Source organism: Eulemur rufifrons, chromosome 3 (genome assembly GCF_041146395.1).
Source record: "Eulemur rufifrons isolate Redbay chromosome 3, OSU_ERuf_1, whole genome shotgun sequence".
Lineage (NCBI taxonomy): Eukaryota > Metazoa > Chordata > Mammalia > Primates > Lemuridae > Eulemur > Eulemur rufifrons.
The window spans coordinates 31992401-32015019 of record NC_090985.1 but is presented as its reverse complement, the minus strand read 5'-3'; the positions used below and the strand labels follow the sequence as shown (position 1 = coordinate 32015019).

The window sequence follows — 22619 nt, the reverse complement described above, 5'->3', positions numbered from 1 at the left end:
ACCGAATTGTTTTTTTCTGAATATCAGTATAAGATCATGGAATTAAACACATTTTATGTGTTTTACTGCAGTTAACAAACACTAACAGCAGCCTCAGAATTATAATATCATCCCTACCACCAACAGAATAACTGAAAACAGTGCAGTTTTTAAAGTTCTTTTTGCCCTTAGGTTATATCCCATTAGGGGGGTGCAATCAAATAACTGCTTTGAAGCCTCTTGAAATAGTTCCTCTCTGTATAGTTATGCCACCAATTTGATACGCAGTTAGGATCATTTATTTCATTTTACTCTCAATGTTTAAGACTTGCTTTTTAAAAAAGTTAATTTTGTTTTTATTATTATATAAAACATTTTCATGGTATCAGAGTCAAATCTACACCACAGGGTATGTTAAGTTTAACCTCCCCCCGCCCTCATCCATTCCATCTTGTTCTCTGCCTCCCTTCCCTGCATACAATGGCCACACTTTTTATTTTTTATAACTTACAAGAACTGCAAAGACAATACAACAGAGACTTCCTATAGACCCTTTACCCTTCAACGTCTTAACGTAATCATGGTAAAATCATCAAAACTAAGAAATTAACACAGGCACAACACTATCAACTAAACCACAGGATTTATCCAGATTCCTCCAGTTTTTTCATTAGTGTCCTTTTTCAGGTCCAGGATTCAATCCTGCTCCCACCGACCACTTAGTCCTCATGCCTCACAGCCTCCTCCCACCAGTGATAGTTCCTCAGTCCTTCGCTGTCTTTCATCACCTTGACATGTTTGAGAAGTATGGGCCAGTATTTGACCACATGCATCATTTGTATTTGTCTGGTGGGTTTGCATAATTAGAGTGGGGTTGAGGATTTTTGTGAAGAATACCTCAAGGTGAAATGCCCTTCTCATCGTATCATATCAGGTGATGCATGATGTCAGAACGTTTTATCACTGATGACGCCAGCCTTGATCACTTGGTTAAGAGCTCCCACTGTTCCCTTTGTAATTAATAAATACTTGGAGATATTTTGAGTTTATGCAAACATCTTGTTTCTCCTTAAACTTTTGCCTACTATTAATAATTTCAGCATTCATCAATGGATCTCGCCTGCTGCAGTTGTTCCTGTGCTATTCTACTGGTGGCTTTCTATTTCTCTCATTCCTTCTACAGTTATCAATCAGAATTCATTTGTGGGGAAGAGCAGTTCCTTCTTATTTATTTATTCAATCATTTATTTATATCAGCATGGACTCATGGATATTGATTTTGATATTCAAGTTCTTGTAGCTTTGGTCACTGGGAGCCCTTTCAGGCTGTCTCCTCTGTTCTTTTGACATATGTGTTCTCATCTTTATCTGTTGATAGACTGAGCATGTCATTACTTTCTAGCACCACAAGATGTTCCAGGATCATCTTGTATATGTTCTTCCTCATCCTTGGAATCAACCATTTTTTCAAGGGACCCTGGTTCCTTTTATTGGAGAATGTTATTAGCAACCAAGATGTGGGCACTGCTACCAGGGTGTCACTGCTTCTAGCCCTCTGAAACAAAAAGCTAGGAAATTTGTGTATGTATACTAACCATCTGTGGCATGTGGGATCTTTTTAATGTGAGTTCATGGTGAAATGGATGACTATCACAGTTAAATGTATGATTCATAGCTAAAGGGTTCGTGCTAACTGTGCCCCTAACATTTATTTGTAACTTCCTTTTCCAACAATGAGAAACTGGGCTCCCATTATGTATGATGTATTTGCTTATTTGTTCAGTCATAATCCACACACGAAGTGGGTTCAGAATTACTAACCCACACTGCTATGAGAAATACAATAATTAACTAGGTCACAGCACTTGTCTACAGTTAATTTTTCTTTGGCCTAAGAGTATCCAGTCAACTATCTTCCAAAGTTACTAAATTCAGCTCCTTTTTCCCCCTACTCCCTTCAGTGTGATTATGTCATTCATTTGTAACACAGATTCATTTGCCACGCATGCTCTTTTTTCAAGTTTTGTTTATCTTTCAACTTTTTCTAAAAATATAAATACAATACACATGCACACACTGTTCTTCACCTCACTGTTTTCACTTAATAGTATACCCTGGAGACCAGGTGAACTACATAGGGACATCCTTTCTTCCCTCCCACAGCTGCATGGTTCTATACTCCATAGCTGTACATAAGGGATTCATCCAGCCTCTTGCTGATGGACACTAGGTTGTTTCCAGCCACATACCGCTATCCATAGCAGCGCAATGAATGCCTTGTGCAAACACCTTTTCTCATTTTATCCAGTGTAACTTTGAAATTGTTTCCTACCAGTGGGATTGTTTAGTTAATGGATAAAGAATTGAATATGTAATTTTGCTACATATTGTTATTCCCTTCATTGGGTTGGACCATTTTACATTCGCAGAAGCAACATATAAGAACAGATTTCCTTCCCTATAGTCTCTCCAGCAGAGATGATTCCAAACTTTTGGATTATTGTCAATCTAATAGGTGAGAAAGTCTATCCCAGTCTAGTTTTAATTAACATTTCTTTTGTTATGTGTGAGACTGATCATGTATGCAGATATTCGAGGTTATTTACATTTCTTTTTCTCTGAACCTTTCTAATCTCTTGCCTATTTTTCTATTAAGTTGTTGATCTTCCTCTTCACTATTTTTATAGGCCTTCTATAGAATAAAGATACTAATTTCTCTTCTATGATACGATAAAAATATTTTTATCACTTATCTTTTTCCTTATATATGAGTTCTTTTCCATCAGACTTTAAAAATATTTTCATGTAGTCAATATTTTTCAATCTTTTCCCTTATTAAATCTGGATTTTGAATTACAGTTAGGAAAGTTCTCCACACTCTCAGTTTATAGATGAATTCACTCTTCTTTTAGCATTTGTAATATATTTCTATTTTTATATTTAAATCATTGATCCTTTTAAAATTTGTCTTATATAAGTTATGAAAAACAGATCCAATTTTATCTTTTCCCATATGGCTATTTGGTTATCCTACAACATTTATTAAAAAGCCGACCATTCTCTTACCAACTTGAGACACCATCTTTATCATATAATAAATTTCCATATATCACTGGGTCTATTCTAAATTTTCTACTCCGTTTCATTAGACCATCTATTCATGCACAAATAACATACAGTCTTAGGTACGAAGGTTTCATATCATGTTATAGCATCTGGTAGGATTCTCCTCACACTGATGTTTTTCACAAGGTTTTCCTAGCTATGTATTCATAAATGAACTTTAGAAATCAACTTGATTAGCTCCAGAAAAAAATCTAATGGTATTTTTATTTTGATCATATTACATTGATAAATTATTGTATAAAATGACCTTCAGGAATATTAACATCTTTATGACATTAAATATTCCCATCCATGCGCTCAACTCTAAATTTATGTCTGTTTCAGGAGAGTTTTATAGTTTCCACATTTACACTTGGACATTTCTTGTTAGGTTTATGCCTTGATTTATCTGGGTTTTGTTTCCTATAATAAATAGGGTGTTTGCTTCCATTCTAACTTATTTTATATATATATGTGTGTGTGTGTGTGTGTGTGTATATACAGGTATAGACGTATTTATTTTATATATATGTGTGTACATATGCTGCTGATTGGTGTATGTTGATCTTTTATCTGCTGCTTATTGCTTGTATTAGTTTTTCATTCATTCTTTGGGATTTCCTAAAAATATTAATATAATCCTATCATATGCAATTAGAGATGCTTTTATGTCTTCCCTTCAGTTCTATGTCTGTGTTTGCTCTGCCTGTCTAACCACACTGGCTGATGCCCCCGACACACTGCTAAAGCGTCTCGGAGCTACGGGGGCATCCTTGTCTTATTTCTGACTTCAGTGGAAACCACCTGGTGTTTCCCAATGAAGTAAGATGCTAATGTTTGGGGCTGAGTCATGTATATTTTTTTCATCTTAGGGATGTAGCCATCAAATTCTATGTTATTGACTGTTTTTAATCAGTGAATACTGAATTTTGTCAAACATCTTTCCTGCATCTATGATGATGATCATTTCATTTTTCTCTCTGGTTCTATTATTACGATAGACTATATTAACACATTAACTCCTACTGAACTCACTCTTCCTTTGCATTCCAGAATAGTCCACATATCATAATAATATTTTTTTTTTCAGGTGTTGTGGATAACCACTGGATGCTTTGTAAAGATCTTACATCAGTTGGGTGTGACTTTGACCCCAGGCAATATCGAACACTGGCAATGCCTGGAGACGTTTTTGGTCGGGTCTGGTGTGGGGGAGGGGAATGATGCTACTGGCAACTAGTGGGAAGAGGCCAGAAATACAGCTACACTTCTAATAAGGCACAGGACAGCACTCCACACCAAAGAATTATCCAGACCAAAACGTCGATAGCACTGAGTCTGAGAAATCCTGCCTTAGGTAGCTGCAGTTAGTCCATGAGAGTGACATCAGTGTTTGAAAAGAGAGATGGCTACTGGCTCTTACACTACAGATGTGTTTTCAGCCAGATGACTACTAGTCCCAACTCCTAAGGGGAAAACAAAGAAGGCAGGTAGCAGCGCAAGCCTCCCACAGACAGAGAGTAGGGCCTTGAATGAAGAAAGGGAGCCCTCCCAACTCCCTTGGTAAGGATGGCAAGATACTCCTTGCCTTCCATTCTTCTTTTAGGTACAACAGCTGAAACTCCGGATTTGTAAATAACAGAAGTAAAAATGTCAATGAGGTCAATACAAACCTTCACAAAAGAGTCTAAATTCAACTCAGAATAAGAATTCACATGCATGCCCCAGATCTCACTTGGTTATACCCCTCGGACACGAGACTTAATTTGAAAAGGTTTCAGAAGTTTCTCAACTAGAAAATCCAATGCTCTAAGGAATAGCTGTCTGTGCCCAGCATTTGGGCTTGCCTGGTTTGTCATTTGTGTTTAGAAATGTCAAGATCAATACTACACTTTAAAAAGTTACCTCCCATTTGGGGTCTCCATCAATTTCCACCACCTTCAAGCCATGTTTGTTCTTCAAGTGCCTGTTGAACTCCCATTTGGTGCCATATACAAAACTGCAAACAGGGCACTTCAAGCCACCTGAAAGCAAAGACAGAGGTAAGAAGAAGTGTGCAGAGCACATAAAAATGCAACGGTTTCTCCTATCTAAATGCCTCAAATGCAAGAAGTGTATTATTTTGTCTCCAGCACTTACATTCAATCTAAGCTTACCTTAGTACTGGAACACAATAGCAACGCAGTGTGTATGTTTTCCAGGGCAGAGATTTTAAAAATTAATGTACTTTTTTCATTTATTGAATAAGCATTTGCAGAGAACCTATCATGTGCTTGACAGTTTAAATGACAGAGAGAACTAGGATGAGTAACATAATTCCTGACCATGTGGATAAGGGGCTTAAATTGTTCTTTCATTTTTTTTCATTTGTAAATAAAACATAATTTAGAAAATAAAAATGGCAATGGCTGCTTTTCTCAACCTTTTTTGTCCCAAAACACTAAGAGCAGGAGCCAGATTCTCAGTCTCCTTCACATCAGAAGCTAAGTCATTCATATATACTCCCACATAAATTTCCCAGTAAAGAATAAATTAAAAAGCTGGTCACATCCTGAAATGTCACTATTTATTGAACTGATCAAATTTTGCACATGTTCTGGGAAGCATTTGGATGCTTTAATTAAGAGAATATAAAACTCTAGGTTTCTAGGTTAAAAAAAAAAATACCAAAATTGGAGAGTCACACAAAAGACTATCTTTTTACAATTATATCAGAAGCAGCAACTAAATTGGAGCCTGGAGAAAAGTCTCTCTGAACAGATTGTGCCTTCAGAAGCAAAGTCCAGCCTCAGATGGTCACTGTGGTCCTGGTGTTGGGTCTCCAGGCCACTGGCCCAAGCCAGGCCAACTGCTGGCACTATCAGGCCTCCCTGCTGAGCTGGGCCTGGGCAGTGACTGCCCTCATGAAGTCCCCATGACTTCAGCTGTCTGGAACTTTGAGGCTAACCGATTCCAGCAGGTCACTCCTGAGTCCAGAGGTCCCTGCCCCCTGTCCTCTCCCGCCATGTACCCACTTCTACTCTGCTTTCTCTCTTTGACCCCACGGTTTCTCCTGTCCACACCAGTCCTCCCACTGCATCCTAGACACTCAGAACTCCTAGGCAACAAAATTCCCAACAGGGCCTCATCAGAGAGAGCTTGCTCCTTCCTCTGCCTCTCGAGCAGAGGCCGCTCAGGCTCACAAGCCCCAAGCGAGGAGGAGGCCAGGGCAGGGCAGAGCAGGGCAGGGCAGCGGTGCCCCCTCCCCTGCAGAGGAGGAGCATCTCCTGGTTTGTCCCTCCTGCCCACAGTGTCATGCCCATCAGGAACTTTGGCACCTGCCCTCTCCACCCCAGGGTCAAGTGACTTTAATGCACCACCTCACAGTTACCCAAGAACCTTACTTAGCACTTCACTACCTGTGTGAAATTTCATTCCCATGATTATTTAGCACCATGCATGGGGATAAATCCAAACATCCCACTCTAATGACTGCCGGCCCTCTTGCTCTTTCTCACTTGAGCTACTGTTATTCTTTGACTTCGGAAGATTCTCTTGTTTGCATCCTCTCCCATTTTCTCCCAACTTGCCCCTTGCCTTTCTAACTCTGCTTCCCTCTCCGAGGAGGGGAGGAAGGGAAGAAGGAAGGGAGGAAGGGAGGGAGGAAGGAAGGAAGGGAGGAAGGGAGGAAGGAAGAAAGGAAGGCCTACTACACTGCCTAGGTACCGCCCTGTCTTCCTCCTTCCTTCACAGCTGGGATTCTGTGGAGTCTCCACTTCCAAGACCTCACCAGAGAGTAGTGTCATCAGCTACTTCTGAGTGGGCAACGGGCAAGGGGAGAGGGCCCGTTTCCACTAACCATCCTCCTGTATCTTTTAAGGTTTATTCCATGGGAGAGAGAGTGCCCTATTCAAAAAAAAAAATTGCTGAAATTAAGATTAGAAATCTAAACCAGAAAAATATTATGAGGTCATCACTTCTTTGCCTCTGTTCATTACTTAGGCCAGTGGTTCTCGACTGGGGGTGATCTGTCAAGCAAGTCTGGAGAAGCTTTCAGTTGTCACAGCAAGGGGTGCTCCTGGCGTCTGGTGTGCAGAGCCCAGGGATGCCACTGAACACCCTACAATGCAAAAGACAGCCGCACAATGCAGGGTGATCTGGCCTGACTGTCAGCAGCACCGATGCTGAGAAGCCCCGCCTGACGCCATGGCACACCCGCTTCCTGTGCCCCACCCTTTCCTGGCACTGCACATGTCAGGATCAACTGACTTCCACATTGGTTAATCCAACAAACACTTGTCACTCTTCATCTTAATACCAGTACCACCACCACCACCACCAGCAACATCACACATCTTCCACTGACTGGGCAGTTCTCAGGTATCAGACACCTCACACATTAAGTCTCGCTTTCCTCAAATATCCTGAGGACAGAGGCATGCTTGCCTTGTGTCATACAAAGGCTGGATGGTAAAGTAAACTTTGCGAGGTTGTAAAACTAAGAACTGAATCTAACTGCAGGGTTCACACCCTAACCCCAGCTGTGCTGCTACTCAGTGTGACGCCTGTGCGTTATAAGGCAACGGTGACTACAGCCACCAGCCAAAATGCATTTTTTTCTGGGCTTCGGAGACATCACTTGTTCCTGGTTCTGCTACCAGCATCTCTCTGATAAGCTCCTGTGCAGGCTCCTCATCCTCTGTTTGGAGTCCTAAAGCCCTCAGTCCCTTCTGTATCCCTGACATGCACATCCAGTGATGTCCAAAAGTATCCCATTTCTCCAGCACACATGTGAACAAGTGACCAAGATGCTTATACTTAGGCAGCAAAAGAGCTGAGCCGACCACTGAGTGTATCTCAGGCTGCCATATTTATGCACTGCTCATGCGGCATGGAGGAAGAAGTAGAGGAATTCTGTATTGACATCAAGGTTGTCTGGACAAATTACAGAAGGATCGTGTCAATCTCACGGGGGTCTATCACACAATTTAATCATCTCCAGATGCAGTCGTGGGGTGCTCAACCTCCTAAATCAATCCTATGTCAGTGGAATCTAGACAGAGCATTTTCATGTCTATCAGCTGAGGTGGTGGGCGATTCTCCAGCCAACAGCGCAAACGGTAGCCAACCTGCAGGCCCACACGTATCCCCAGCACCTCCCGCTCACTGCTTTAGGGTCCCTGCCCCGGGAGCGTGTGAGAGCGCACAGCGGGCCTGATGGGGACAGAGGGCAGAGGCAGGTGGCTCCTGCCGTCAGTAAAAAGGCTGGCAACAGACACCAAACTCTTATGTTTCAGAATATTCTACAGAAAAGGCAGCTTGAATGGATGTTTATTTTCTGAAACTCAAAAACACTGCACCTTTTGTTAGGCAAAACCAAATGGGCCTGTTCTTTCTTGCCCAGAGGATAATTAAACTTAGTTTTTAACCTCCTTTTTTTATCACTTATCATTATAATCACCTAAAATGGTGTCTTTTCCTATGATAACCTTTTAAAAACCTCCAAGGTGTGAAGACTTCTACTTTTTTTGGCTAAACTGACGATGCTTCTCCTATAAAGACTTAATATGCGACCGCGAACAAAACCAAACTACATCTTAGGCTTCAAAATGAAATTAAAGATTCCTTCTGGGGTTTTCTTTAATAAAAACTAATTTAGAGAAGAAAACATTCTTATATTATGTTTAAATTAAACTTAATATGATAATGCCCCCACGTTAATTAAAACTTCAACCTTTGCCACAGTGACTTTAATTAAAGAACAAATGAAAATATGTAATCTAGACCGAATGTGTAACTATGCCAGTTAATTGACATCAGAGCTGAGAGAAATTAATTTCTATTGCAATTCATTAAGTTCTCAGGCAATGCACAGTAAAGGTCAGTGGGAGACTTGTGCATTTGCTCGCAGCGTTGACATTAAGTGCACACCATAAAAGCTACAAGCCCTCAGATCACAGTTTCCTCGAGTGGGCTGATTAACCAGGCAAAAATATAAAATTTCAGGAGCAATTTTAAAAATCAATCATGGTATCCTTTGCTCTTTTTGGAATGTAATATATTCTACGGAGTTTTAGGCATTAAAATATTTGTGCTCCTTTGTAGTGCTTGACATTATTGAAAATTCAATTTCATTTTCAATAACATAACTCCCGGGGCAACGTGGAACGCTGGGTGGGGAGTGAGAGGAGATGAGTCTGGCATGTGCTCACTCGACCCAAGACTTCCTTAAACTCCTGGGTCTTAGTGGTCTCTTCTACTAAGGTAAAAATGCTAAAGCTCATAACCTTCAAAAAGGCACTGCAGAATAATGGCCCCCCAAAGATAGCCACAACCCAATCCCCAGAGCACGTGACTATGTTACCATCCATGGCAAAAGGCACTTCACAGATGTGGCTCAGCTAAGGATCCTGAGGTGGGGAGATTATTCTGGATTGTCCGAGTGGGCCGAATGTAATCACAGGCCGTTATAAGAGGAAGGCAGAAGGCCACAGTGATGCAATGTGAGAAAGACTCTATTGGCCACTGCTGGCTCGGATGATGGAGGGAGGGGCCGGAAGCCGAGGGGGCCACGTGGGTAGCCTCGAGAAGCTAGAAAAGGTGAAAAAGTGGATCCTCCCCTGGAGTCTGCACAAGGAACACAGGCTCCTTAGCACCTTGACTTTAACTTGGTGAGATTCACTTTGGACCTTCAGAACTAAGATAATAAATCTGTGTTGTTTTAAGTCACTGCCAAGTTTGTGGTGATTTGTTTCAGCTGCCATTGGAAACTAACACAGGAACTAAAGGATAACTAAAACAAAAGAAGGTTAATGATCAAAGGAAAGTGGATACAGAGTAATTTCATTTTGTACGATTAACAAGTGAAACATGGAATAGGACTTTGTTGACATTCTCATTTCCTGTTGTCTTTTTTTTTTTGTACAGATGGAGTCTCACTATATTGCCCAGGCTAATCTTGAACTTCTGGCCTCAAGTGATCCTCCCAACTTGGCCTCCCAACGTGCTGGGATTACAGCCATGCACCACTGTGCCCAGCCTCCTGTTGTCTCTTAACTCAATGCCTGCCCCAGGGCCCAGACAGAGCCCCAGCCCAGAACTAGGCAATGCTTAGGGATAGTGGAAATCATATGCAAGCACTGGGGTAGAGGGTTCCTGGTGACACGGTGTGAGGTTAGACCCTATCTGGCAATGGGACCCAGGGATACCTGAATCCTGTCTCAAATGCGATCACCCTTCCCACAGGATTCTCGAGAAAAAGAACATAACAGAAAATACAGTGGAGGAAACAAAATGCATTTCATTATCAGCCAGGCTGATGTCTTGAACCCCAATTACAAACACTCAGTAAACAATAAGTGAGCTCTTCCCATCCCCCCCCTGCTCCCCAACATCTTGGGATCTGAGACCCTTTGGATAACCACAAGGAAGGGCTGGCAAGAGAGACAGGATCAGAGTCGGCCTTGGGTCAGATTAGCAACTAACCTTGGGGACAAAGAAATAAGAGAAAGTAAACAGCACCTCATTCATGTATGCGACCTTTGAACACATTACTATATGGCCACCAGCAAACGTGACCCCATCAGTATTCCTAGAGTAGGACTATGCCTCTGCTTCTTCCCCTTTAATTGGTGCAAATTCCTACAAATGTTAGGGGACGTTAGATGTGTGAGCGGCAAGGCACCAGACGCTGAATCCGGAAACTGGGTTTGGCTTGGCCACTTGCTTGCTGTGACCTGGGTCAGTCACTTGCCCTCCCTTTGTTTCTTAATTTTACAACAGGAATGATGATGCCAACCTCACAGGACCGCTGTGGGAGAGAAATTAGCATATAAAATAACAATCAATAACACAGCATTACATTACTCCATCACTCCCTGCAAACATCTGCCAATAATTTATTGAATCTGGGCCCTAATAAAAACAACTTTTTAAAATTATATTTTTTTCTTTATTTTAGAGACAAGGTCTTGCTCTGTCACCCAGGCTAGCGTGCAGTGGCTGCAGCCTGGAATTCCTGGCTTCAAGTGACCTTCCCACCTCAGCTTCTCAAAGTGCTGGGATTACAGGCCTGAGCTACTGTGCTCAGCTTCAAAACAATTTTAAAATAAAAATGTCCAAAAATCTAACACAAGACTTTTGGGTTACTGACAGTTTCTGGATTTTCTGCTTCGCTATTTTCCCTAAATCTGGCATGAAAAACTAAGATATGAAGATACATCCAAGGCACATATGCATACAGATTGACATTCTTCTAATATAGCACTTCAAAATAACAAAGATTTCAGCAGATGCCCCAAATGAAGCCTTCGCCCCGATAATACTCCTCATAGCTTCTCTTGTCCCAATGACCCACCCTTACCTCAATGACTCTTTAAAATCGGGGCCACAGAGAAGGCAGCTCAGCCTTTGGGAGAAGCAGCTCTCTTCTTTTAAGCTCCCTGGGTATAGCTGAGAGGAATGCATACTTTCTGCTAGAGGCCAGAATATGGAGCCTTGGTAGGAGCTGTCTAGCCCTCATCCCCAGCCTGGGCAGTAAGTACCATAAATGCCACCACATGACTGCCTTGCCTGACACCAAATCCCAGTGCCCAGCATGGCACACAGTAGGAGCTCAAGAGGCACGTGCTGCAAGAAGAAATATATAGATAAACATAACAGTATATCTGAGCTATTTCTAAAGCACTTCCTACACGTTGGCACTGTCTGGGAATCTTGGAGAATAATATCTAATCTCTGCAACTATTGCTGATGCAGGTGTCACCCCTGCTCTTTGGGGGTGTATAAACAGGTTTCAGAGAGGTTAAGCGCCTAGTCCAAGGGCCACAGTGATCAGAGATCCTGGCCCCAGGTCCATTTGACTCCCAAGCCTGTGTTCGTTTCAATAACCTAAGAGACTTGAGGGAGGGCTTGAAGGCTACTGAACAATGACCAGCCTGTTAAGCCCCATCTTCATCCTGCTACTTGCTGTAGAAGTGCACGAAGGATTTGTAAAGCTTAGTGCCGAAGCATCTGACGCCTCTCACAGCCTGTGATTTACGGAACCGTTCTTGAGCGAGCTTAATCAGGCATATTTTAAGGGGAGGGAAGGGGCAGGCCCGCTGAAGCAATACGAGTATGTCTTCCTTAAAGAGCATGAAATGTGCATTTGTGTGGGAGAATGCCTCGATCCATATTAATGAACAAGAGATGTTTAAGAGGAATCTGCCTTCAAAGATCAGATGCATAAAAAATATAAGCTGGGAGTAAAATATTTGCATAGTGCTCAGTACAAGCCTGATTACTAAAAAGTACCAGAGTTCTGAGGGGTTGGTGTATCCAGAGGGCCCAGCTGACAGGGGCCTGGCAACGTCACCTGTGCCCTCAGGAGCAGAGATGCGCGGGAGTCGGCTTACACAAGCTCATACGTGGAATGTGCACACCTTTCCCCAACTCCACATCCAACAACATCATGTTGGGAGCCTAAAATTGGCCATAGTGGAAGAATTTACACCACAGAAGTTGGCAAACGCTATAAATCAGGTTTCCCCTCTCTCCAGCCCACCACTGGTGGATGCCCAAGCAGCCACCATTCCCAGCAAGCTTCTAGCACCCATGGAAAACCACCCAAACGCCGTGGAAAATACCATGGGATCATCCCCCAGAAACCCACACAGAACAGAACTGTCTGGCCTGGGAAGTCTCAGCTCCTTTTTAGCCTTGTCCCCACCTCCTCTGCAGCATTGTAAGCTGACACCCTCCCCAGAATCTCTGTGGCATCACAGCCAGGAGAATCTTCTCCAGCAGTAGATGGCTTTGCACATGTAACAGTGAGACACAGTTTAAACACAGTTGGTGGACGAGGAGTCCCTGCACTCGGCTTCAGGAGACTGTAACATCATTTTGAGAAAACTACATTTTATTCATGGTTCTTTACTATGTTATTATTTTAAAACATCTTTCTCCACATCAAAATGAGAAATTATAAAGTTTCATGAAATTATCTTTGGAGGAGTAGAAGAAGAAAATAAAACCAAGTAGGGATGGAGAGAATTATCTGAAATTAATCTAAAGAAAATGAAAAACTCCAGCACTACCAAACAATGCAGCATTTCCAAACACAGTACTTTAATCCAGTTTCACATTCTCCTTCCCTCTTGCAGACACAAGAACAGTGTCAACTTTGTGTTTCTGAGATTTCTAAACTGTGTTCGTACTTAACCAGCTATCTGATTTCAGAAACTGTTCTCCTGCCAAACTACAATAGCACAGTGTCTCTGTAAGAGCCAAGAGACATGTAGTTGTCTCCTTCTTTAACATGTCTCTTGAAGGGGAGGGGGGCTTAAACACACATACACATGCATATACATACACATGCACAAATACACATGTACATACGCATATACATACATATATGTATGCAGGCACAGTCAGCCCTCTGTATCCATCAGTTCATTATATCCATAGATTCAAGCAATTGCAGATTGAAAATATTAAAAAAATAACAATGGCAATAAAAAATAATACAAATTAAAAAAACAAAGTATAACAATTACTCACCTAGAATTTACATTGTATTAGCTATTATAAGTAATCCAGGGATGATTTAAAGTATACAAAAGGATGTGTATAGTTTGTATGCAAATACTACACCAATATTTTAATTTCAGGAATGTAAGCATCTGCAGGTTTTGGTATCTGCGGGATCCTGGATCCAATGACCCGTAGATCTCAAGGGACGATTGTGTGTGTGTGTGCCCCGCGCATCTGAAAGAAGGTCAAAAACACCCTGCAAAAATCAAATATAAAACCCAGACCTTGTCAGGGGATGCCAATTGATTACAGAGAGTCTTAAAAAGTTAACTGAAACTTAGGGCATGAAACAGTTCAACCTCAGCACATTTTTTTGCAAGGCAATGATGAAAGTTTGGAAGCACAGGACAATGATAGCATCATCAATCAGATCCCCATGCCTGTCCCAACAGCCACAGTAAACGTCTATTTCCTGCCAATCCAACCCAAGAGTGTGAAGGATGTGCAAACGAATCTCTAGCCTACAACTCCAGTTATTCACTGGGACTCTAAGCCAATCCATTCTCCCCTCTGTGATTCTGGGACATAGGGGTTGTAAAAAATAATGCAATGGCTCCAGAAGCCTTAGATATCCTAAGGGGGGAAAAAAAAGTGTGTGTACATATATATATATATATATATATACACGAAAGGAATGAAGATGTATTGCATGCATACATTCTCTCATCATCCATGATGATGGCTGTCATCAACCCCATCCTGCAGGTGAAGGGCCTGCAGGGGAGAGGTGAGATAATTTGCCCAAGATGGCACAGTTAAAGAAGAATGAAGATTCGCACCAGAGCCCTCCCCACTACCCCATCCTGCTCCCCAGCTCCGTAAAACTGCCATTAAGAAAACAAAAGGCACATGCTCACCATTATCCCAGATGGATGGATTTAAAATTATCCTGAGTTTTCTGTGCTGCTCATCTATTTCTGTGCATCAGCCCTGTCGCTGAAAGTGCTGAAGGATATAGTCAATTCATTTGTTTTACATTAAGATGCATTTCATGGCTATTACAGCAAGCAGAGCTTCACGCTGGATCAAAAACTCTGAGCACCCCCAGCTGCAGCAGCTGACAGTCTCACATCGCTGTTTACTGGGGGCAGATTTCTAAAACTGTCTTCAGCTTCAAATAGTCACAGGGCTTCGGAAAGAGTAGCAACTAACACACTGCATGCCGCAATCATTTTTTAGTTGAATTATCAAGGAGTGGATATAAATACAACCACATTTCTCTGTATGGTAACAGCACAGGAGCTAAGCCCTCTCAAAAGGGAATATGTGATTATTTATTGAAAAAAGCAAAAAAAAGAAAAAACCCAAAACCCAAACTTTTAATGATACTAGAGGTTTTCATCAATTTTCATTAGTTTAAAGGCCCTACAACGTTTTTTCTTTTCAGGATGAATAAGCAATCTGAGTATTCAAAAGATATTTTTAGACAATCCAAAAAAGTTCACCTATAGGTACGCTTGCAATAGCATTAGTTATAACTGCAAGAGATGAAAAATCTAGAAACTCCATAATGTTCAATAACATTGTTAAAGTACTTCCATTCATTGTTGCCTTATAAAAAGCCCTTATAAATTATAATTAGGAAGACAGTATATCAAAGGAAAACAAAATGTTCCTGTTAATCAACGTTAAGCAAAGAAAGAAAACCCTGCACTTTCATCTATGCAAACTTTATGCATGGACGAAAAACAGCAGGCACTGCAGATAAGTGAACCTTGTTGGGAGGACAGTAGAATTTGTGGGTAAATTTTTACTTCTGTCATTTTAGATTTCTATTACAGTTGTTATAATCTTAACCAGGCAGTAAGAAATGCTGATAAATAACAATGAGGATGACGATGATGACAACGATGAAGAGGAGGAACTAATAAAACCAAAACGTTCTCACGTTAGAACTGAACTGCAGGATGCAGCAGCCCTTCGGTGGGGACTTGGGCTGGAAGGACACGGGCAGGACCCCGCATGCCAGCACCTGGCCTACCTTGCTGAATGAGCACTTCTGCCGCTAGCTCCCCGGTGCCAGCGTTGGCGTACTCCTCGTCGGGGTGCTTCCTGTTGTAGTGCCGCTTCAGAGAGCCAGATATGTTGCAGGAGTAAGGGCAGTGGGCACAGCGGAAAGGCTGCAGGGATGAGGAGGAGGGGTTAGAAAGGTGTGAGCCCCCAGTGTCTGCCTTCACTGCTTCCCCACCTGCTGAGTACCTGGCGCCCCTAGAGACTGCGATGAACGGGCCCATCACCTGCGGTATTATGTTCTAGGGAAAACCACTGGGGCAGGAACGCTGAGTCCTGCCTCTGCAGTGACCAACCAAATGACCAGGACAAGGTGTCCTCAGAGTAGGAGCTGTCTCTGCTAAGTGAGTTTGCTTTTACTGTCTGATTTCTTTTCTTCTTTCATTCACCCCAGAATGTACAGCTCTTGTTCAAGAAGAAAACAAAAACAGCAATATAGTAATCTATTACCCTTTTTTAAGTGAATGCCATTAAAGGTAGCTCCCATTACAATTAATTCCCTGATACAGTCACACGTTACATAACGACATTTTGTTCAACAATGGTCCCAATGTACGATAGTGATTAGAGCAACAGGCTGTCCATGCAGCCCAGGTGTGCAGTAGGCTATAGGCTGTACCACCTGGGTTTGTGTAAGCACACTCTATGATGTTTGCACAATGACAAAATCACCTAACAACGCGTTTCTCAGGACACATCCCCATCATTAAGAGACACATGACTGTATTTGCTCTTTAGCTAAATGACTTCCTCCATAGTATTTACCTGTGTACACAAGGGTCAGCCATTAGGGAAGTCCACCTGGTAAAATCTGTTTCCCACCCCCACTGCACAACACAAGGCACTTTCAGGATAAGGCCACAAATGGGTCACGCAACCTTATCTGTCCTCCTGCTTCAAGGGCCCCATAAAAAGCAGGAAGTGGAAAGGAGCACCTGCTCAGGCCTCCTGGGGAGCGCAGTGAGACCTGGCCACTGGCTGGGCGACGGATGTGCGTCCCGATCACCGTCATATCTGGACTGGTGCTCCTGGTCAGGAAGCTATTAGAGCAGCCTCCTAGACCACACGCCCTGCGATTCTGACAGTGCCCCAGGGGCATTTGAGGCCTGTTTGGTAACCCAGCAGCCTCCTAGCCCAGCAGGAGCAGAAGGTCACGGAGCAGCCCAGGACAGCAGCAATGCTCTGGAAGGGGGAGGGGATCCAGACAGAACAAATCCAACCACACCTCTAGCCCTGACCAATGAGGGAACCTCAGACTTCCCTTAGCACTGATCTACTCATCAGGAGGAGAGGATAACACACCTACCTCGCTGTTGCGAGAATTAAATGACAGCATGTAGTTGATACCTAAGATGCCATACAAAACGTTTCTTATTGTTTTTAGCAGCAATTTTGCCATAATTCCTGCTGTGTGTCTGGGAGCGGATATACCACTGCGTCTATTAAGACCAGACACTACCTGGATTCCTCAACTGCTAATTTCTCAATCCTTTCACCACTGTTGCCCAGAAGAGCTAAACCAGTGATGGCGATGTCTGAATGTGAAGTGTACCAGTAACGGGAAAATGCCCTCTCATCTTTGAAGCTTTAATCAGTTCTTCTTTCAACGGTTTCTTCCTTTCAAGTCTACAAATGCTCTGAAGTCTTCAAAGACAGATAGAGACAGAGAGAGGAGGAGGAAGGAAGGAATGAAAATGAAAAGGGAAACCCTCCACCTTGCCCCCTGCCTTTGGTCACTTTCTCGTAGGCCCCTAGTCCACCTGCACCCCTGAAGAGCAGTTTCTGCCTATGTTCTTCACACTGTCACTGCACTTCTTCAGGCCTCTGAGATCTCCCTGCAAATGACTCCCAGAGGTCTCCCTTCTTAGACCTTATGCCTCCCCACCATCTCCTTTGGCTGCCTGTCCCTTCCCACGGTGACATCTGTGACACTGTCACATTGCCATCACCAGGTTCTCCTTCTGCCATGGCTCAACTTTCTGGGTTTATTTACTAGATCTGCTTCCCAGGCCTGCTGTTAAAATGCTGGCTCTCTCCAAGGTGCTGTCCTTGGGCCTGTTTTGTTCTTCCATCCTGGTTCCAATGATCATTTTTGCACTGTTGGTTGCTGGGTCTCTATGTCCAACTGTGACCTCTCTCCTGAGTCACAAACAGGAATTTTCAACTGCCTTCCAGGTGTCCTTGCAGGGATGCTCTGTAGGCACCTCAAATAAACACATGCAATTTCAGGCTCACATCTTTCTGCAAAATCAGCTGGGCCTCAAATACAGACGCCCAACAGTCATCCTCAGCTTTTCCTCCTCTCTTACTGTTCAGCTGATTACTGCATCTTGTCCAGTCTTCCTGGGAAACCTCTCCAGATGCCCCGGCCCTCGACATCTACTAGCTCTCCAGCACAGAGAATGTGCTCTCCCAGCCAAAAAAAGGGAGTGCTGTTGCCCGCAGGAGGGCCATTCTTGGAGAGAAAGTCACAGGGCAGTTAATCCGGTTAGCCAACCCGCTTTGAAACATTCCCCAGGGACTTCGCCCTACACCAAGGCCATGCTTTGGTTACAGGATGCTTTGTGCTACATAGTATGTTCTATATTCCTACATTCAGTCCTTCACATAAGAGAATCCTTGTGGTTTGGTCCCCAAGGGTTTATTTAAAAAACGGGCCTGGAACAAAGGCAGAATTAGTCAGGCTTTATCATCTACTGAGCAGAGAACAAAAGGTCTAAAATTCCAATATATGATTATTGTAAGTTAAAATAAAAGGTAAACCATTTCCAGGTGCTTTCATCTCTAAATAAGCAAATATCATGATGATACTATTTTTGGAATGTTAGCATTTACACAGAAATCAAAAAGAAAAGCCAAAAATGCTATACTGCCAGCACTGGGCAGTCCGTGGGCAAAGAGGCAGGAGGAGAAGCGGTGATGAAAATAAGAAACGGTCCTGTAGACCCTGCTTCAGACTCGAGAGCCAAGGGTATCCAAGAGCAAAGCAGATAAATCGCCGCCTGAATTTCAACTCCTCTTCTTCCCTATGCCCACTCCTTGGCAGAATTGCTAATGATAGGGGGAAAAAATGCCAAAATGTGAACATATTGGCAAAAAATGTATAGGTGAGCCCAAATGAGAACTCAATCTCTGAGCTACCGATTTCTATCAAAACCTTAAAGATGGAAGGGGATACTTGACTCAGAAGAATCTTCCCTCCATAGAAGACTTCCTTCTGTAGCATCTCTGGCAATCTGACCACAGTCCACCGAGCCTTTGCTTTGATGTCGGAAGGTCAAGACTCGCCCCAACAGTCTTTTCAGTGGGGAACAGTGCGGGGGGTTAGCAAGATAAATTCCTTCTTTCTTTCATCAGCTTTGCTTCTACTTCTTAGGCCCATTAGAACCTTTACATGACATCAGTTACCACCCATCTCCTACTTGGGACCTTCTCTCCTGAACTGGGGTAACTGAGCCACTTCGGGGCCCTTCAGGCCAAACAAGTTCTGACCTGGGGAGCACTGCCACAGGCCAGCAGGGAATTCCACTGGGGCTGTTGCAGGGGCAGATGCAGGCCAAGGGGAGAGTGAATGGCATCCCTAAGCCATTGCTAGACCTGAGTCTGACTCCATTATTGATACTGCAAGTCTTGAGATTTCACTGATGAAGCACACATTTATTGACCTCTTACTATGAGTCAGACATTGTCCTCCGACCCTGGGGACACAATGACAAAACAAGGCAGATGTGTGAGTCTCTAAAACTTAAATATCAACTCCGAAGATTCAAGGCTACCTGGGCAAACTAAATCACAAAACTTGGTTTCTAAGTCAGACACTCACAAACAGCAGATGACACTAGATCTCAAAAGGGAAGATATTTATTCAGAGCTTTCAGGACAGAATCTGGCCAAGAGGTAGGAGGAAGATATAAACAGGCTATATCATCATAGCTCATCTGGAACAAAACATCGAAGTTCTTATTTTAGTCCAGAAAGAAAGTGAATCAAAAAACAAGAGCAGGAGCCCACTGTCACAGCTATTATTCAATGTTGCACTAGAGTTCTTAGCCAAAGTAGTAAGATCTAACATCACATGTATTACTATTTTACCTAAGTTTTACTAATAGCTGCCATATGCCAGATAGTTCTAAGTGTTTTGCATGAATTAATTCTCATAAGTGTCATAATAACCTCATACGGTAGGTACAGTTATCATCCCTGTTTCACAGATAAGGAAACTGAGACACAGAATGGTTAAGAAAGTTGCCCAAAGTTTCACAGTCTCCTAGCCTGGCTACTTGGTTTGTATTAAAATTTGGGCTCCAGGCTCAGCCGACAATAAAGAGATGATTTGGTTTCCCATTGGCCATTATTTGCTGAGTATCAATTTCCCCTGAAGACCCACTGGAAGGAGTATGGTTTGGTATTCTTGGATCTCCCAGACACAAGGCAGCTCAGATCTAACTATCACATTCTAGAATGAGGAGCACCATGGTGGACTGGGAGAAATGGAGGCAGCTACTGGACTGTCGCTATGAGGCAAGGGCTGTGGAGGAGCAGCAGATGAGAGTTCACACCAGCCAGGTCACAGGGTGCTGTGCGCTGGGTCAGGAAAGTGACATCAGGCAATGGGAGCCACTGGCAGGTGTCAGGCAGGAGAATGGCACGGCCAACTTCACTTTTAGAACTCTGAAAGTTGAAGGAGGGTGAACTTCAAAGGACGAGACTGGAGGAAGGGAACCAATTACACAGTTGTTGCAGTGGTACAGATGACGGATATTGAGAGTCTACAACGAGACAGGGGAAGAAGAACATGGAAGAGAGCATTTAAGTGAGATGAAGGGAGAAAGATCAGCCAGGCCTGCTGGCTGGGATGACGTGTGAGAGGGAGGTGATGGAGAGCTTCTAGGACAACTCCCAAGTTTCCAGCACGGATGGCAGAGGAGGAAGACCACCAGCATAGAGGAAGAGGGTGTATTCTAGAACTCTGGACATCGGGGAGGATGGCTCTAGAAAGTGGCTGGAGACATGAGTCTAAAACTCAGAGGAAAGTTCTGGGCTGCAGATATAGATCTGAGCACTGACAACTAGCCCATGCCCTAAGACTGAATGCGGCCATGGAAAGAGTATGTAAAGTGAGAAGAGAGCCAGGATTGGAACAGCACCCTTGACCACAGGGGCAGGCAGGAGAAGGGAGATGAGCTCAAAGGACCAGAGAGAAGGAAAGCAGGTCGATTGGGGGTCTGGAGTCAGAGGACCCAAGGAAGAATGACCTCCAGGGAGGGAGGGGTAACAGAGCTGAGTGCACTAAGAAATCCAACATGAAAAGGCCTCCCCAGTGTCCTCGGGACCTAGAGATTAGCAGGGTAGCACTGGCGAGCCCACCGAGAAGAGGTTCAGCAGCATGAGAGAAACAAAAGCCAGGCTTCAGCACATCAAGAAGACAAGTGGCACTAGATGGGCTTTGGGTCATGTTCATTTTTTCAAAATATGACACCAAAGGATCTTTCACAAAAGTTACACTGAAGATTCATGATTCAAATAGAAAGAAAAAGTGAGACTGAATTTGTTGAGGCTGAAATTCTTTAAGTTCTTGTAAAATATACTTTATTACAATTTTAGAATTTACTGTTCTGGTTCTTTAAACAGAAAGAAAGAAAACAGAAGCGGACAGGGAGTCCTGTCACACACATGAAATTGGGTTCTGAAAAACTTGATTAAAAGACATCTAACTACATTAAAGCAATCTCACTTCCCATCAGCATCAAGGAAGGGACTTAGAGGAATGTTTTAAAACAGATGAGAAGCTCGTGATGAGGTAATGTTCAAGGTCATGACATTGGCAACCAATTACAATGCACTGGATGGCTTCTGGGTAAAAGAAGAGGTTGCTTTTCCCATTCACAGCAGAAGGAAAGCTCTCACCAGGTAAGATTTCGCAGCCTACTCTGTGCACCCAACCACAGCATTACGGTTATAGAACTACATCAAAAGGCTCAGAGATCAAAAACGTGGACCTGCCCCTTTGTTGATGAGCCTCTGCTCTCTGCAGAGGATGGAGGAGGAAAACAGCAAAGGAGTGGGAGCCAGATGATACCAGTGGTATCAAGGCCACATATCGTGATTTTAACCTGAGTTTAACCACCTGGCTGATGCAAAGATAGAGATCCAGAGACAGAATGACACAGAGGGAAATTAACCACACGACTAACTGATATCCAGGTGAATCTGGATCCAAATGCAGAAAAAGGTCACATAAATGTTACAACCCACTGATGGGGACTGGATGGTACAAGACGACGCAGGCACTGCTCACGGAGTAGTGTCATGAGAAAGTAGACACCTTCACAGCACAGAGGGAGCTTCCCCACGACAGGACCGCATCCCACATGGAGCACGAAGTGTGGGGAAAGCAGCATGAGTGAACCAGGAGCAGGTCATGGTCAGGATCTGGGTCACCCTGGCCGCGTCATTAAACTCCATTGCTTTGGTTCCATAACTATGAAATGGGAAAACAAACCTTCCCTGCCCACCCGGATAGGGCTTAAATGGGGCGCCAAAAACACAGAGTATGACTGTGCTTTGAGAAGTATAAACACGAGCCTCATTGCGGTCCTTAATCAGTTCATGAGTATATCTGCATTGGTTAATGTCATCATCTGAGGCTCCAGGAAACAACCTGCTGGGCGGCCTCCCAATGTCCCCATAACGAGAACATTCCCTTCCCTTCTAACGAAGCTCTTCTCTTCATGCAGCCTGGGACCCTCTTGAGGAGCCTGCCTGCAGCTTGAGGCCCATCCCCACCACCCGGCAGCAGGGTCCTTCCCCCACTTCGAAGGCTCTGGAAAGTTCCACCCACACCACCACGACCACACATTGACTGGGACTCACTCCTGTAACTAACAAGATTTTTATAGTGTGAGATTTTAAGCTATTTAGCAACACTAACCATCACTCTCACATACTGTAATTTCTCAACAGCCATCATGCAG

General features: G+C 43.4%; 1 protein-coding gene across 2 annotated transcripts in view; it reads right to left on the bottom strand.

Moving 5' to 3' along the window:
• The window catches only part of ZFAT (zinc finger and AT-hook domain containing), a 187649-nt gene that overhangs the window by 34098 nt on the left and 130932 nt on the right, over positions 1-22619 (bottom strand). For both annotated transcript variants that reach the window (XM_069465392.1, XM_069465391.1), the window contains 2 exons: positions 15617-15755; positions 4990-5108 (listed from right to left, as the gene is read on the bottom strand). In XM_069465392.1, coding sequence (XP_069321493.1) covers positions 4990-5108; positions 15617-15755 — 258 coding nt within the window. The remainder of the gene's footprint in view (positions 1-4989; positions 5109-15616; positions 15756-22619) is intronic.